This window comes from Aythya fuligula, chromosome 15 (genome assembly GCF_009819795.1).
Source record: "Aythya fuligula isolate bAytFul2 chromosome 15, bAytFul2.pri, whole genome shotgun sequence".
In the NCBI taxonomy this organism is placed as follows: Eukaryota; Metazoa; Chordata; class Aves; order Anseriformes; family Anatidae; genus Aythya; species Aythya fuligula.
The window spans coordinates 1126726-1140004 of NC_045573.1; the positions used below are offsets into that span (position 1 = coordinate 1126726).

Genomic DNA, 13279 nt, shown 5'->3' on the forward strand with positions numbered 1-13279 from the left:
GTCTTTGCGAGCGTGGAGGTGGGGGCGTGGCGGCCATCCGGGATCCGGGGCTGTCCCGGTGCCGGGGCGGGGGGGCGGGACCGGAAGCGGCGGCGGGTTCCGGTGTGGGCGGGGCGGGGCGGGGCGGGCGGCGCCGCGAGCAGGGCGGAGGAGGCCGGGGCCGGGGCCGGGCGGCGGCGGCGGAGCGCGGTGAGGGGCCCGGGGGGCCCGGGGCGGCCGCCGCCATGAAGAAGCAATTCAACCGCATGAAGCAGCTGGCCAACCAGACCGTCGGCAGGTGGGCACCGGGGGGCACCGGGGGGCTACCGGGCGGTGGGGGGCGCGCCGGGGGGCTCGGATCGGCCGGGCCGGGCCGCGCGGGGCCGCCCCGCTGAGGGCAGCGCCGGGTCCCGGCCGCGGCTGGGCCTCGCCGAGGGGCAGCGGGCACCGGGCGGGCTGCGGAGGGGCCTGGCGGGGAGGGGAGGGCCGGGGGGGGGACCGGGATCAGGAGCGGGCCCGGGGCTGCCTCTCGGCTGGGCTCGCTGCCGGCCGCCCGCGCCGTGCGCTTCCTCCCTGCCCTTCGTGACTTTCGCTTCCTTTGTTCCCGCTGCTCACGGGGCTGTTTCGATCCGCGCCGAGGGGGCCGCGGGGGGGGACGAAAATACCCGAGGTCCCGTCAGAGCGGCTGCCGCCAGCCTCGGGACGGAGGGGCCCCGGGAAGCCTTCGGGAGCAGAGCCGGGCTTTCCCCCTGGTAGAGCAGGGCTCTGGAGTTATTCTTCAGGCCTCCAGAAACTTCTCAGATTGTAAGGAAAACTTAATCCCAAAGCGTGTGCTTTCAGGGTATTCGAGTTCACGCTTTCACATCTTTCCTCCAGTAATCCATTTAATACAATGCTTATCTTCTTTGGAGCCTATTTGGATGTAAAAGACAGGGGTGTCAGCTAATAATGGCAAAGTAGCAGGTTTTAGTAGGGCATTTGTTTTGCTATAAGGTAGGGTATAACTTCCAAATCAATCCTGTGTTCTTTCATTCCCATTTCACGTAGAGTTTTCTTTGTAAATTAGTACACTTTAAAATCATTGGAGTGATTACTGGAGTTCCTGCTTGTGCGTGTTGGGCCATAGCTCCAAATCCCAAGTGGAATTTCTGGTAATCTGTGTTGTACCGAGTCGGATAAACATCTCGGGCTACTTCTTACCTCAGGGGGAAAAGAAGAATTAAATCTGGAGCAGTGTTTATAGTCGTGTTTGCGTTGGGAGCAGAAGCTCCAACCTTCGTTACGACCTTTGGCTGCCGTGGTTGAGCAGTGTCTGCTGCGAGGATCCCCGCAAGACGCGGCCGTCGCTCGTTTCCCAGCTGAGATTCCCGGGGTGTGGCCGTCTGCGTGCGTGGGGACTGCTCTGTGCCAGGCAGGCTGCTGGGGTGTTAGCAGCCTGTGCCTGGAACGGCAAAGTTCTCTGGTTTCGTTAAAATACAAACAACTACCTGAAATAGTTTTTCATTAAAAGTTATCCCTAATGATATCAACTCGTTTGTTTTCATACAGTTAACGTTAATAGTTGAAATTCAATTTAAACCATGTTTCTCCTTTTTCCTGTTGGCATTAAATGCTGGCACATCCTTATCAGGTCTCTGTCTAATTACAAAGTGTTTTTTAATAAACTGTCTTAAGAGTGTTCATTTAGCAGTATAGATTCTTTACCCAAGAACATACAAGCTTTTCTTTGAATTAAACAGAAGTGAGAAGTGAGGCTGTAAAGAATGAGGAGTATCTTAAAGTTTTGACCAGTACTTGTTGCCTCTTTTGCATATAGATTGCATGCAAAAGTCTGTAAGTGGTTTGAATCGACCCGATTGCCCTTTGTAGGGGTTTGCCTGCTGTAGTCTTATTGATGTACTTCTTACTCTTGTTGCTGACCTGAATATTTGTGTCTTTCCAAGTTAAACGCTTATGTAATTGAAATGAGTTTGACTTCCATAAATCTGTAAATTCTGTAGCATTGAAAAAAAAATTGCAGTGTGCTTTTTATCTGTTTTTTTATGCCTAGGTGTAGTTGAATGAAAGCGAACTGCCTTCAGGTGCGCGGTGTCTTTATGAGAGGTGTTGGGACGGTCGCAGCTGGCTGTTTCTTGAGGCTGATACGTATCGCGTTGCTGTAACTTGCGGGTTAGCCATATGCTGAACACCATGAGACAAATGCTCTGTCAGAAGCGTTACACTGGTCAGGTAAATCTCTTGAAGAGATGTGGTCAGCTTTTTAGGACCTTGTTCACCCGTGGGAGGCCCAGCTGGCAAGTAGGCTGCCCCACCGGACAAGCAGCGCTTGCAGCAGCGGGTCTGGCAGCTGTGCTGAGGGTCCCATCCCTTCACCTCTGCTGGCTCACCTGTGGCACTCGAGGCTGTGGTGCAGAGAGCTCCCTGCCATTTACCGTGTGTGTCACATCCACCCATCTGTGTCATCTGCTGCCTCCTTGGGTGACCTTTGGCTCTTGTTTTTTGTGGTGGTGTATCAGACAGGGGTGTGTTCTGCTCTTTTCCTCACTCGTTCTGAACTTTTTTCCCCAAAACTGGGGACAGGCGTGTGACGGTGAGGTCAGCACACCCATAGCTGTTTTCTTTTTAATGAAGCAATGTTTAAATCTAGAGTAGTTAAGGGCCTATTCTGTTGAGCTGGCCATGTGTATGAGTGATACAACCTTCCTTATGGTCAGCTTCTGAAGGCTGGCGTGCTTTGCCTACAGCTGTACCACGTGTATGTGACTTGGGATCAGTGGAAAGTAACTCCTTAGCTGAAGAAGGAATAAGAAAAGGTGGTCAGGAGCTTTGCTAAAGCAGAGGAATGGCATTTCTGAGAGCCTGTGAGTTGGCATGGTCAGAATTATATGGCATTATGAAATACATGTAAGAAACTAAAGAGGGGATTAGTTAAGTGGAGCAGGATTCCCCAATAATTAGTAGATGTGGTGTTAAATACTCTGCAGCAATTATCTTGTGGACGTTGCTGGATGCCTTCAACAAGAGCAGTATTCAATCTGCCACTGAGTACTTTATTTTTTTTTTGACAGTTCCTCTGTAAATGATGCTGCTGTAGAAGCAAGGTCTGGTTAACCCCTGAAGTGAAATATCAATTACTTGTCCATACAAATAAACATGGAGGAAAGGGGAAGATCGAACAGGATGTTTTGCCTTCCCTTGAAAACTGGCAGTTCAAGTGCTGGTCCCTCTGGTGCTGTCGGCTGGGGTCAGCCGCTGTCAGTTGTGCTGGAGACAGTGCCCGAGGCGGGACCAGGCAGCTGCCCCACTGCCTCTGTCGGGATGTGGTACCCGAACCTTTGTGAGGTATTCTGACCTGGAGCAGGCGAGTGACCCCTTTCATAAATGGTTAATCTCGGTGGGAGTGTGGCACTTCGCATGTCATCACGAAGCATCTCATGTCTGATGAGAGAGAATTCAAAAGAAGTGGGGCCAGGCGCAGAGCAGGGGAGCGGAGGCATAGCTCACCTGGCAATCATTAGTTCCAGAGGAGCTGAGTTAATGTATCAGAATAAAGAGACATTCAAAGCCCTTAGTGAGGCTTCAAGGATAAGAGGGATGGGGGAAAAAAAAAAAAAAAGAATAACAACCTTCATTCTGAATTTCAGGTGGCCAGTGATTCCTTAGAGGCTATGTGCTGAGATAGCTTTTAATGGAATGTAGGTATTAAGTCCTCCAAAACTTTATCTGCGTTGAAGTCCAAGCCCATGCTGACCAAGAACAGTTCTGTCCACACGTGTTTCAGGCGTGCTTTGCCTGGGCTGAGCACTTTGTGAGGGGCACATCATGGGATGCGTTCTGCTTGCTGCCTCGCAGCTTTGCAGAGGTGAGGTGCCCTGCCTGGCCCGCTCGCACCTTTCCTTTGGGTGCCTTGGAAGCAGGTAGGCATTGTAGCAGGTCAGCTGTGTATCGGGTTCAGATATAACAACGGATTATATTGAGTGTGGTGTCACTGAGGGAATTCATCTATCCAAGTCTTGCAGTTTTTGTACTCTAATAAATTCTGAACGGAGACAGATTTTGATTAGAAGCTCGGGAAGTATTCTAGTTCTCTAACAAAAATAAATGCTCAGAAGTATTGTCATTAAAGGCTTTCAAATGATACACTAATAAGCATTGGAGCTACGTAGGCAAGTAATTTTTATGAGAAATGAGTCCATGGAGGAGTTTGTGTCATGCTGTTTAGTTACAGAAAAAAAGGTTGGTAATTAATGACACTTGTTAGACTGTCTAATAATTCTACGCAAGTTAGGCTTTTGTGCCTCTGGGGACCTAACTATTAATGTTCCCATTGATTTCTTTTTTCATCTTTTAGTGTACCGTACAGATTAAAAATTATTCCAGCCAACTGGTTTGCAAAGCTTAGATCTGTGAAGTCAGGTAGGATCAGGACTGCTAGGTGGTCACACTTGTCTTTACCAGGAGGGATCCTTTATCTGCCTCGCAGGCTGTTAGGCTAATTTAAACCAGGGAGCAGCAGTTCGGACTAATTAAAGTCTAAAAGAGGCCACAAACAGCCTTAGATCTTTTTTTAGTCAAAAAGTCAGCTTACTGTAGCTTCTTAACAAGTTTTACTGTTTGAGTACGTCTTGCGTGCAGAGTTTTTTCCATGCCTTGTACACATGACATTGCTGCGACTCAGCAGCAGTATTTGCACGTATCTTTTAATAGCTCGTGCTGTGCATGAAAGGTACCATAGTAAACTATATTTAGCAGCTCTTCAAACCCCTTGGCAATCTGTATGTTGGAATTGGCATTAGTGTGGCACAACACTAAAGCAAGTTAAGTTAAAATAACTTCAGTGATTGTGTGTAGCACGGAGCAGCTTGCTTTTGATATGTATAGGGGGAGATCTGGAAACTGATAATTTATAGTCATTCATCATGGAAAAACTGGGTGGTCTGAGTTATTTTTCCCCCATATTATTATTGTCTATCATTTCTGGTCTTATTTTTTTCAGAATTCTATGAATTATTACTTAGGGCATTTTTTACATCTTGGTCTTCTACTGAGAGCACTTTGCAAACTAATTTTTTTAAAACTGTGGTAAAATGAGTTTGCTCATCTCTGAATCTAAAGCACTTCAATATAACATGAACCTTACAAAGCTATTTAAAATAAAATCAAATTGTTTTACAGATGTGTTAAAAAAAAAAAATAAATATGAATCTAAACCCCTATTCTGGCCCACCCAAGCATCCTTTAAAAAAAATTTAGTATGATAAACTTCATTTACTGAAGTGCTTGTCATTGGTAAACATATTTGAAAAAATGGTAAACAACCTTAAAATATGCCTGTGTGCAAGGGGAAAATTTTGCTTTGTGCTTGGTCTTGTAGGTTAGCCTTTGTCTACGTCGGAGTACTCATGAAAAGAAAAAGAAAATCCTCGTTTCAGTGTTTACAACAGTCATCGTAAACATTTCCTGTTTATCTCCAAATGAAGTTTGAGGTCTCTGTAATTAGAAAATTCACTTAAGATTCTTCTAGAAGGAAGATTAATTCAATGACAGGTTTAAAGAGTCTGAGGAGATTGGATTAGGGAATGTCTGTTTTCCTGAACATGTGCAGGCTTTCAGAGCTCGTGTAGCTAATTGTCAAGGGCTGATTGAAATGAACTGCATGCAAATGCTAAAGCACTTGTCTACTAATAGCAGAAGGAGTGCGTTATCTAAAAACCTGTGTGTTGGTGGAGTCTGGCTGTGGAATAGGCAGAGCGAGGAGGCAGTGAGCAGTGCAGTCGGGAGCACAGCTGCTGCAGCTTTGTGCTGCCTCTTCACCGCTTCGTACGTGCAGCACTGGGAAGCACCACTTCAGGTAGAATTTCTCAATCTGAGATGTCCACAAACAAACAGCTAACGGCCCCCTCAGCACTGCTTCTCAGCCTAAGCTATATCAACAAAAGTTGCGTGGTATCTACATATTTATCTATTTCCTGCACCCCTAAGGTAAAGCTTACGCAATCTATGCGCTGTGCAGCTCATAAATCTTTTTTAATAGTGCAAACTTCCAATTACAGAAAAATGTGCAGCTAGTATGTTTTCAGCGTGGGTCTGCTCACTGTTGTGCTTAGCAGTGTATTTGCAACTGCCATTAATGCAGCAACAAGTGGAATAGCTTATGGACATAAACTGTGTTCAAGCTGTCAGTTTTGTTTGTCCATCTGTTAATCTCATTAATCCCCATACCCTTCAAAGCAGAGTTGCTAAAGCCAAAGGAAAAATGGCCTGAATTTGCCTGCATTGAGGACTCGGTAGTGGCTTCCTTCAGTGCAGTTGTGTCCCAGCGGACTGCTGGTGAGTTCTCAAAGGCTGAACACCTGCTCCTGGGACCCCGGGTAAGAGCAGGGGTTGCATCTCACAGTCAGAAGACAAAAGTCTGTGTGTATTTTCACCTCTATCTCAATTCCTCGGGGACTGAGAAGATCCCGTGTTGGTCTGAAGAATTAGTTAAAAATCACTGCGATTAGAAACTGTTAAGAATGCACCTTGCCACTCAGCAGCAGTTGTCCAGTGTCTGAAGCCTTACTCCTAGGCGTTGCGGTGTGGTGCTTTCCAGCAGGCCGGTGCGTTTGGCTGCCCAGATACTTCCTGCTGTGCCTGCCGTGCTCCCTAAGGGCAGCAGCAGGTTTCCACTCAATGAGCACTCGCTCACTCTCAGCTAAAAAAGCGTCGTCACTTGTGATCAGATTCCAGACTACACGAAAGCTCGGGAATGACACGGCTGGGCTATGCCTGGCTTCCCCAGCGGCCGGGAGCAGAGGAGCAGGGAGGAAGGCAGGGCTCGGGCAGATGTCCCACCTGTCCCCTCAGCCTGCTGCTGGCTGCTCACGTGTAGCTCAGGTAGGGTCTGGCAGTGCTGGGCTGGCTTTGTTCCGTGCGTTGGCTGTGCCATCCTTGCTATTGTAGGGCTCCAGCTTCCTTGCTTCTCTGAAAGGCCACATTTCTAAATTTCAGCTATTCAATTTCACTTTAAGCTTTTCACGTGGGAGGGAAAAGCATTTCTCCATGCCTGCGATCCATAAGAATGAACTTCTGGACGAGTTATCTATTTTTCAGAACAGCGGGTGTTTCCAGTGCAGGTACAGCTTCGGTTATTTTGTTTTCCCCTAGTAGAGGCAGAAAAGGCCTTTCAAACCTTTATATAAACTTTTTGATAAAGTCTGCTTTGTATTAGACCTGTTCAGTTTTGTTGACTTGAAGATATCTGAATAAGGTTTTGTCCCTTCTAGCAGAGAACGAGCTAAAGCCTGCTGGCTAGAAGAAAGAAAGTATTACATAACTGGCAGGCTTGCCTGATGACTGCTGAGTGGGCAATGTGTAAAATTCTTCAGATTTTTGCTGCAGAGAAAGAAATTAAAGGACTCCAAGCTGAGGGATTTGAAAAATATTAGTTGTCCTCTTGCGTGCCTCTAGCTGCATGCTCTCATCTCCTTTGGCTCTGGCTGTTGTACTGCTGCTTGCTGAAACAGATGAGAAGACTGATAAAATATTAACAATAAAAGGCAGACACACACATGCCACGGGATCTGTTCTAGCTGGATTACCTCAGGCTTTTCTGTTCTGCCACGTGAGTGCCCGTCGGGTCAGGGATGCACAGCGAGGGAGAGCAGAGCACACACCCAAGGAAAGCACAGTCTTACGCTGCCTTAAAATGATGAATAAAATCTAGTTCTTTCGGTGTGTCTGTTTTTCTGGTTGTTTCACCAGGCTTTGGAGGATCTAGGAGAGTGAAAATGATTTTGCCAAGCCTGTCACGCTGTGCTTGTGTCACAGTATGTTATGTGGAGCCTGCGGCATCGTCCTGTGCCCGTGCAGCCACCTGGGCGAGGTGCTGTAGGGAACCAGAGGAGAGGATGGGTTGTGCAGGGGTGGCAGGTGTGTCTGAGACATCCTAAAATAGTACTGATTTAAGCTGCTAAAATAGCTAGAAGTGATCTAATGAGCTGCTTCCACGTGATGCTGTAATGCGATATGCTTGGGATTTAGGAAAGCAAATGTATTTCTCGATACTTATATAGTATTTTTAGGTTCACTAGTGATAACAGATCTGTAAGCAGAACTGTTCTTTAGACTGGAGGACACTATTAGCACATAATGAAAAGCCAAATATGTATGGTCTTTTTAGGGTATAGTTAAATAAAAACATGTCAGTGAGTTAGATGTTCTCTAATATCCTGCACAGTGTTGACCAAAAAAAACCAACGCGTTTTGTAGCTTGTTGGAGTTAGCAGCTCCACATCTTAGTGCGTTGGGAGAACCTCCAGCCCTTCGCGTTGGGCCTTACGTAGCGCGTCCCTCAGCTGTGCCCCGTGTGCCATGGAGAGCTCCGGTCTGAAACCCGTGGGAGTTTAACAGCGCGAGCCAAATTGGGGAGGTTGTGGCTGACCTCCCCTAAGTCAGAACCGAAGAGCTTCGCAGCAGTCGGTGATGACGTAGCGAGTGGTTTTACCAGAGCCGTGTGTGTGTGATCACCTCCTTGTTCAGGCTGCTTGCCTGCTCGCCCTCCCGTCTTGCAAGCACGGCTGAACCTGATCCTCAGCGCGGTGCTGTGCTGAAAGCAGCGCTGGATGTCCAGACAAGAGACAGAGAGGGAACGTACAAGTATCTTTTTTATCTGCAACATTGCTTCCTTGGCTGAATTAAAATATTTTGACTGAAATGTGTTCCTTAGGAACCAAATGTTTGAGTTTATAGTCGTTATGCCATTGCTGATAAAAGCATGTTAGAATCATGGTGCATCTTATGCTTGGACAGTCCTGCTGTCTCAACAGGAAGCTAGCTTTCATAAATACGAGCCAGCTGGGTGAGGTCACAAGTTCTTCTCTCGAGTGAGGAGGAGCCTTTTTTTCCTTGACACGGATTGTTTTCTGGTGCAGTTAATTGCATTGCAAAATGACAGGAACATCCTGGAGTGACTGCAGCAGAGTGACTCAAGGAGCTGAGGAATCTGCAGAACTGACTGTGCAAAATACCTGAATCAATTTTAAATAGCAAGGGTCTATAAAGGAGTTCTTTCATCTGTCTTGCAAGTTGTCCTGCACCAGCAATCACTTGACAGAGAGTTTTGTATAAATATGCTCTTTGTCCATATTGCAAGTTTCTCAAGATCCTAACAACACTTCCAGAGTGAAAATTAATACAAGAAAAGCTGATAACTTCTACATCTGACAGTTGCACAGAGAAGATGAGGAGAAAACTGTAAATGAGTTGAGGTTGACCTGTTATTTAGAAGATAAGTTGCTGTGCGTGCAGATCTGAGAGTTATGGCTGTTACAGGGATTTGAAAGGAACAACAATTCGATGCCAACTTTTTTTGACATAAATGAACCAGTTACCAAGCCGTACACAAGAAATACTAATCCAACTGATTAAAAACTACTTTTCTGTATGAAAATACTAGCTTTTGATCCTACCTTCATTTTCTACAGAAAATAGAAACGTGTGAGCTAAGCTGTTGCAGCGTCTCTTTCAGTTGAGCATTTAGCTGGTTTGTCCTGCCGTAAGCCGATTTCCCCTGCAGATTAAGTGTTCTGATCTGTCCCTGGTTTCTGTGGGAATGGAACACAAGGGTAAAGTAATCCTGGTTTTGCAACAGGAAGTCCAAGTGTGCGCTGAAGTGTTAATAAACCTTTACTGGGCTATTAGAGGCTCATATTTCAGTCAGAAATCTGGTGATAGAGTTAACTTTCAGTTTCATGATAGAACACCAAAAACATGGTGTGCAACACGTGGCGGAGTGGTAATGGCACAGTTCTCCATGTTACACACATTAATCTGGCCTTGTGTATCCCGTATCCAAGCAACAGAAAAACAGACTTGTGTATCCAGCGTTGTAAAACCCAGTAATTGGATGAGTAGTCTCAATTGCAGGCTAACCAGCGGAGACTCAGCTCAGTTAGAAGCTGGTTTTCCTGTTGGTGAAACATAATAAAGGGTTTGGCTGTTAATTGTTAATCAGAAAATCAGTGCAAAGGCTTCACTGCGAAATGGTGGACGTAGAGCAATCCCTGCTTTGTGACTGTCCTGCTAGTCAGTCGTATAAAGTTGCAGGTCGACCTTAGACTTTTTTTTTTTAACTGTTATTTCAATGCTTCCAGCTCCTCTTTGCATTTTTACTTTCTATTCCTACTTCATTGTTCTGCCTCTTCTGTATTTCCTTGTTTTGCTTTTTGTGTTGAGTTCAGTTTGGTTCCTTTTCAGAGGCTTTCACTTGCCAGTTTTATGAATCCCCAGACTTAAAATAGACCTGTCTGGACAGTGTATTAAATTAACAACAGTGTTAACTTTGAAATGTTCATTTGGAATTCTAGGTTTTTTTTTTTTTACACTTACGCAATGTAGTATGTAGCTTGAAATGTCCTGCTGAAGTCCAAAACCATACAAATGTGCCCCAAAAAGTTACGATTTTGTAGCAGTTTGTTGTAGTTTGCTCATTCTCGTATTGCATATTTATCCTATTCAAGCATGTCTACACTGAAAAAGTTTTCTATTTGCAAAAGATAGTACTGCTTCTTCTGGTCTTTTGTAATGATTGGCAATGAAGGATTTCTGGTTTTAAAGAAGTCAGAAAACTCGAGTATTTTTACTTAGTGGGCAATCCACTTTTGTAGTAGCTGGAACAGAAAGTAACATCTCGTGTGAAAGTTCGGGCTATGTTTGAGCTGTGTTTTTCTTTAATCATAAGGGAGTTCTTGTGTCAGCAGGTAATCTGGCAGGGGAACTAATCCTTGTCTAAAATTAAAAGCTGCCAAACCCACAGGTAGGAAATAACTGAGCCAGTCTTTTATCCAGAAATGTCACTCGCCGGCTTAACTCCGTGCTTGCAGAGGTACGGCTGACTTCGGCCCCGCAGCAGTGCCCTCTCTCTCTGCCGAGGCGGTGTTTCCCAAGCTCCCCTTCCATTTATCCCTACCCCATGTTGGTATGCTTCACCTGGTGGTGAAGTTGATCTGACCGAAAAATGGGTTTTCTTCCAGCCCAGTTATTTTTCATCCCTCTGGGCTGGCTGCGGTGCAGCAGCGGGACGAGCGGGTCCCCCAGCGGCTCAGCTCCTGGCGCCTTGCTGCAGGGGATGGATCTCATCCCAGTGCTCAGGAGGGAGAGGAGCTGGAGCAATCCCTCACCGTGGGGCAATAGCTCTGTGACCCCGGCACACCCAGAGCCTGGCTGCCCTTGGGGTGAGACCGAGCGCCCTGGTGGTGCTGAGCGGCTGCTGCGGCCCAGGCAGGCAGTGGGAGTGCCCGTCCCCACAGCCGTGGTTCCAGCCTCCTGTTCTGCAGTTTTTCTGCCCTGCTGCTTTTTTATATCAAAATTGTAAACCTGGTTTTAGATCAAATTACTCTGGGGAAGCAAAGGTTGCTTGGTCTTACATGAAAATAAAGTTTTAAATGTAAATAAACATTGGGCAGCTAAATGTTAAAAATAACTCTTTACCAAGATATTGTGTAAGGATGTTTGCATACATCGTTTATAAATTAATAAACTGACATGTTTGGAAAGGTCAAATTCGTAGTAGTGTTAAATATTTGAGCTCACTTAGCATGAGAAATTTATATGCTAATACCTAAGGGGAAAAAAGGCGAGGCGTTGAAAATACGCCGTGATTTGATCAGCTCAGGAGATTATTCTTCTGTATCTTTACTTTGTGTTGGTCTCAAATTCTTTGTTTCTTTTTCCCCACTGTTTTTTTTTTCACTGCTTAAAGTAGGAGCTTTTACTTTGGTAGAAACATACGACCACTGCTAGATTTCATCCTGACTGGATTTAAGCATCTAGAGTTTTAATCCCTCACCACAGCATTTTGCAGAAGTACTAATAGCTTCTGAAGAAAACGCAAACCAAATGTACCTTAAAGAGAAATCACATTTTGTCGTTATGTCCTGATGTACATTCTCGGTGGTGGTTTTCTGTTTTCTGTTTTTTTTTTTTTTTGAAAGTGAAAAGGAATACAGGGAGAGCTTCACCAGCTAAAGCTTTGTAATGGTATGAAATAGAATAGCAGTAAGTATTCAGTTTGCTGGGACAACAGTTGACTGAAAGCACTCAGCAGTACATTTTTATTTGTAACCAGAAGTTTAAAAACTATCGGACTGAAAGACTGCTCACTGATACGTGACTTCCTCTATTAGGACAAAATTGCTTTAAGTCTGGTTTTGCATTTATGCCACAATTGTAGTTTTGTCATCTAGAAAGTTCAACTTAAATTTGTCTCTGATTTGTAGTGTGTGTTGCTCGCAATCACCTTGATTTGTTAGATAAACTTAACTGTTTAAGCAGTATTTTTTTCCCTCAAACTGTAGTATATGTGGTTTAATTCTCAATATCAAATACTAAAATCTGTTTGTTTCACAGGGAGGGGTTTGCAGTTCTGCAGTGTGGTGTGGGCCTTGCTGCTGTGGCTGTGCCTCCTAGAACAGCCCTAAAATAGGATTTGGCTTGGGCTGCGGTTGTCCTTAATAGCTAAATTTACTGCTTCGCCTGGGAGAGGAGGCCTTGGATCCATTTCACTTAGTAAGGAATTTCAGATCTATTAATGCGAACAGGCTGTCATGGGCTTCCCTGCGACTGAAGGCATGGTCTGCTTTATTTCCAAGATTATCTTTCTAAAGCCTGCTCTGCCTTTAATTTGAGCAGACAGGCTTCATTCTTCAGAACCGGGTGGCTGAGATTACAGAGAGGTCAATGTTGTAGCTTCTAGATAGAGCGGTCGGGCAGTTCGATGGAGAAACTCAGTGGAGAAGATGAAGGAAGGCAAAAGAGTAGAAATAGTTGTCTGTCTCTTTATTGAGTCCCAAGCTGTAGTTTTGCACCTACTGGGGTTCTGAAGATGCAGATCTTAATGAAGCATTTTGGTGCTTCGGAGGTGACGCACCATTTTTTAGAGAATTTCTAAAGGAAGCACAAAAACTGCTGTAACCACATGAGTTAAAATTGGTGACTTGAGCATCATTTAAGCATGAAAAACAGTTCTCCATCACGGACTTCCCATAGGAAGTCAGTTTGAGGGTTATCTCCTCCAAAACAGGAACCTTTGGTTTTGATTTCTGCTACTGCCACTGAAGTCTCCACAGTCATCAGATTTACAATGAACACATTTTTAATACTTGTGCAGAAATTTATATTGTTAATTTGAGTGAAAAACAGGGATAATGGGCAGGCTTGAAGTCTAACTGGTGGCTGGTTGCTGGTGATGGTCACTAAACACTAAGTAAATATTGAAAGGTGATTCTCATCTGGCGGTTGTTGTGAAGTGATGTTAAAGCTT

The 13279-nt window shown here is 45.4% G+C and overlaps 1 protein-coding gene across 4 annotated transcripts in view; it reads left to right on the forward strand.

Annotated features, from left to right (window-relative positions):
* The first annotated feature begins 175 nt into the window (after positions 1-175).
* The window catches only part of ARHGAP17 (Rho GTPase activating protein 17), a 41632-nt gene continuing 28528 nt past the window's right edge, over positions 176-13279 (forward strand). For 3 of the 4 annotated variants that reach the window (XM_032198011.1, XM_032198012.1, XM_032198013.1), the window contains exon 1: positions 176-277. In XM_032198011.1, coding sequence (XP_032053902.1) covers positions 225-277 — 53 coding nt within the window. In that variant the 5' untranslated portion in view covers positions 176-224. The remainder of the gene's footprint in view (positions 278-13279) is intronic. The other variant, XM_032198014.1, reaches the window with a different exon arrangement.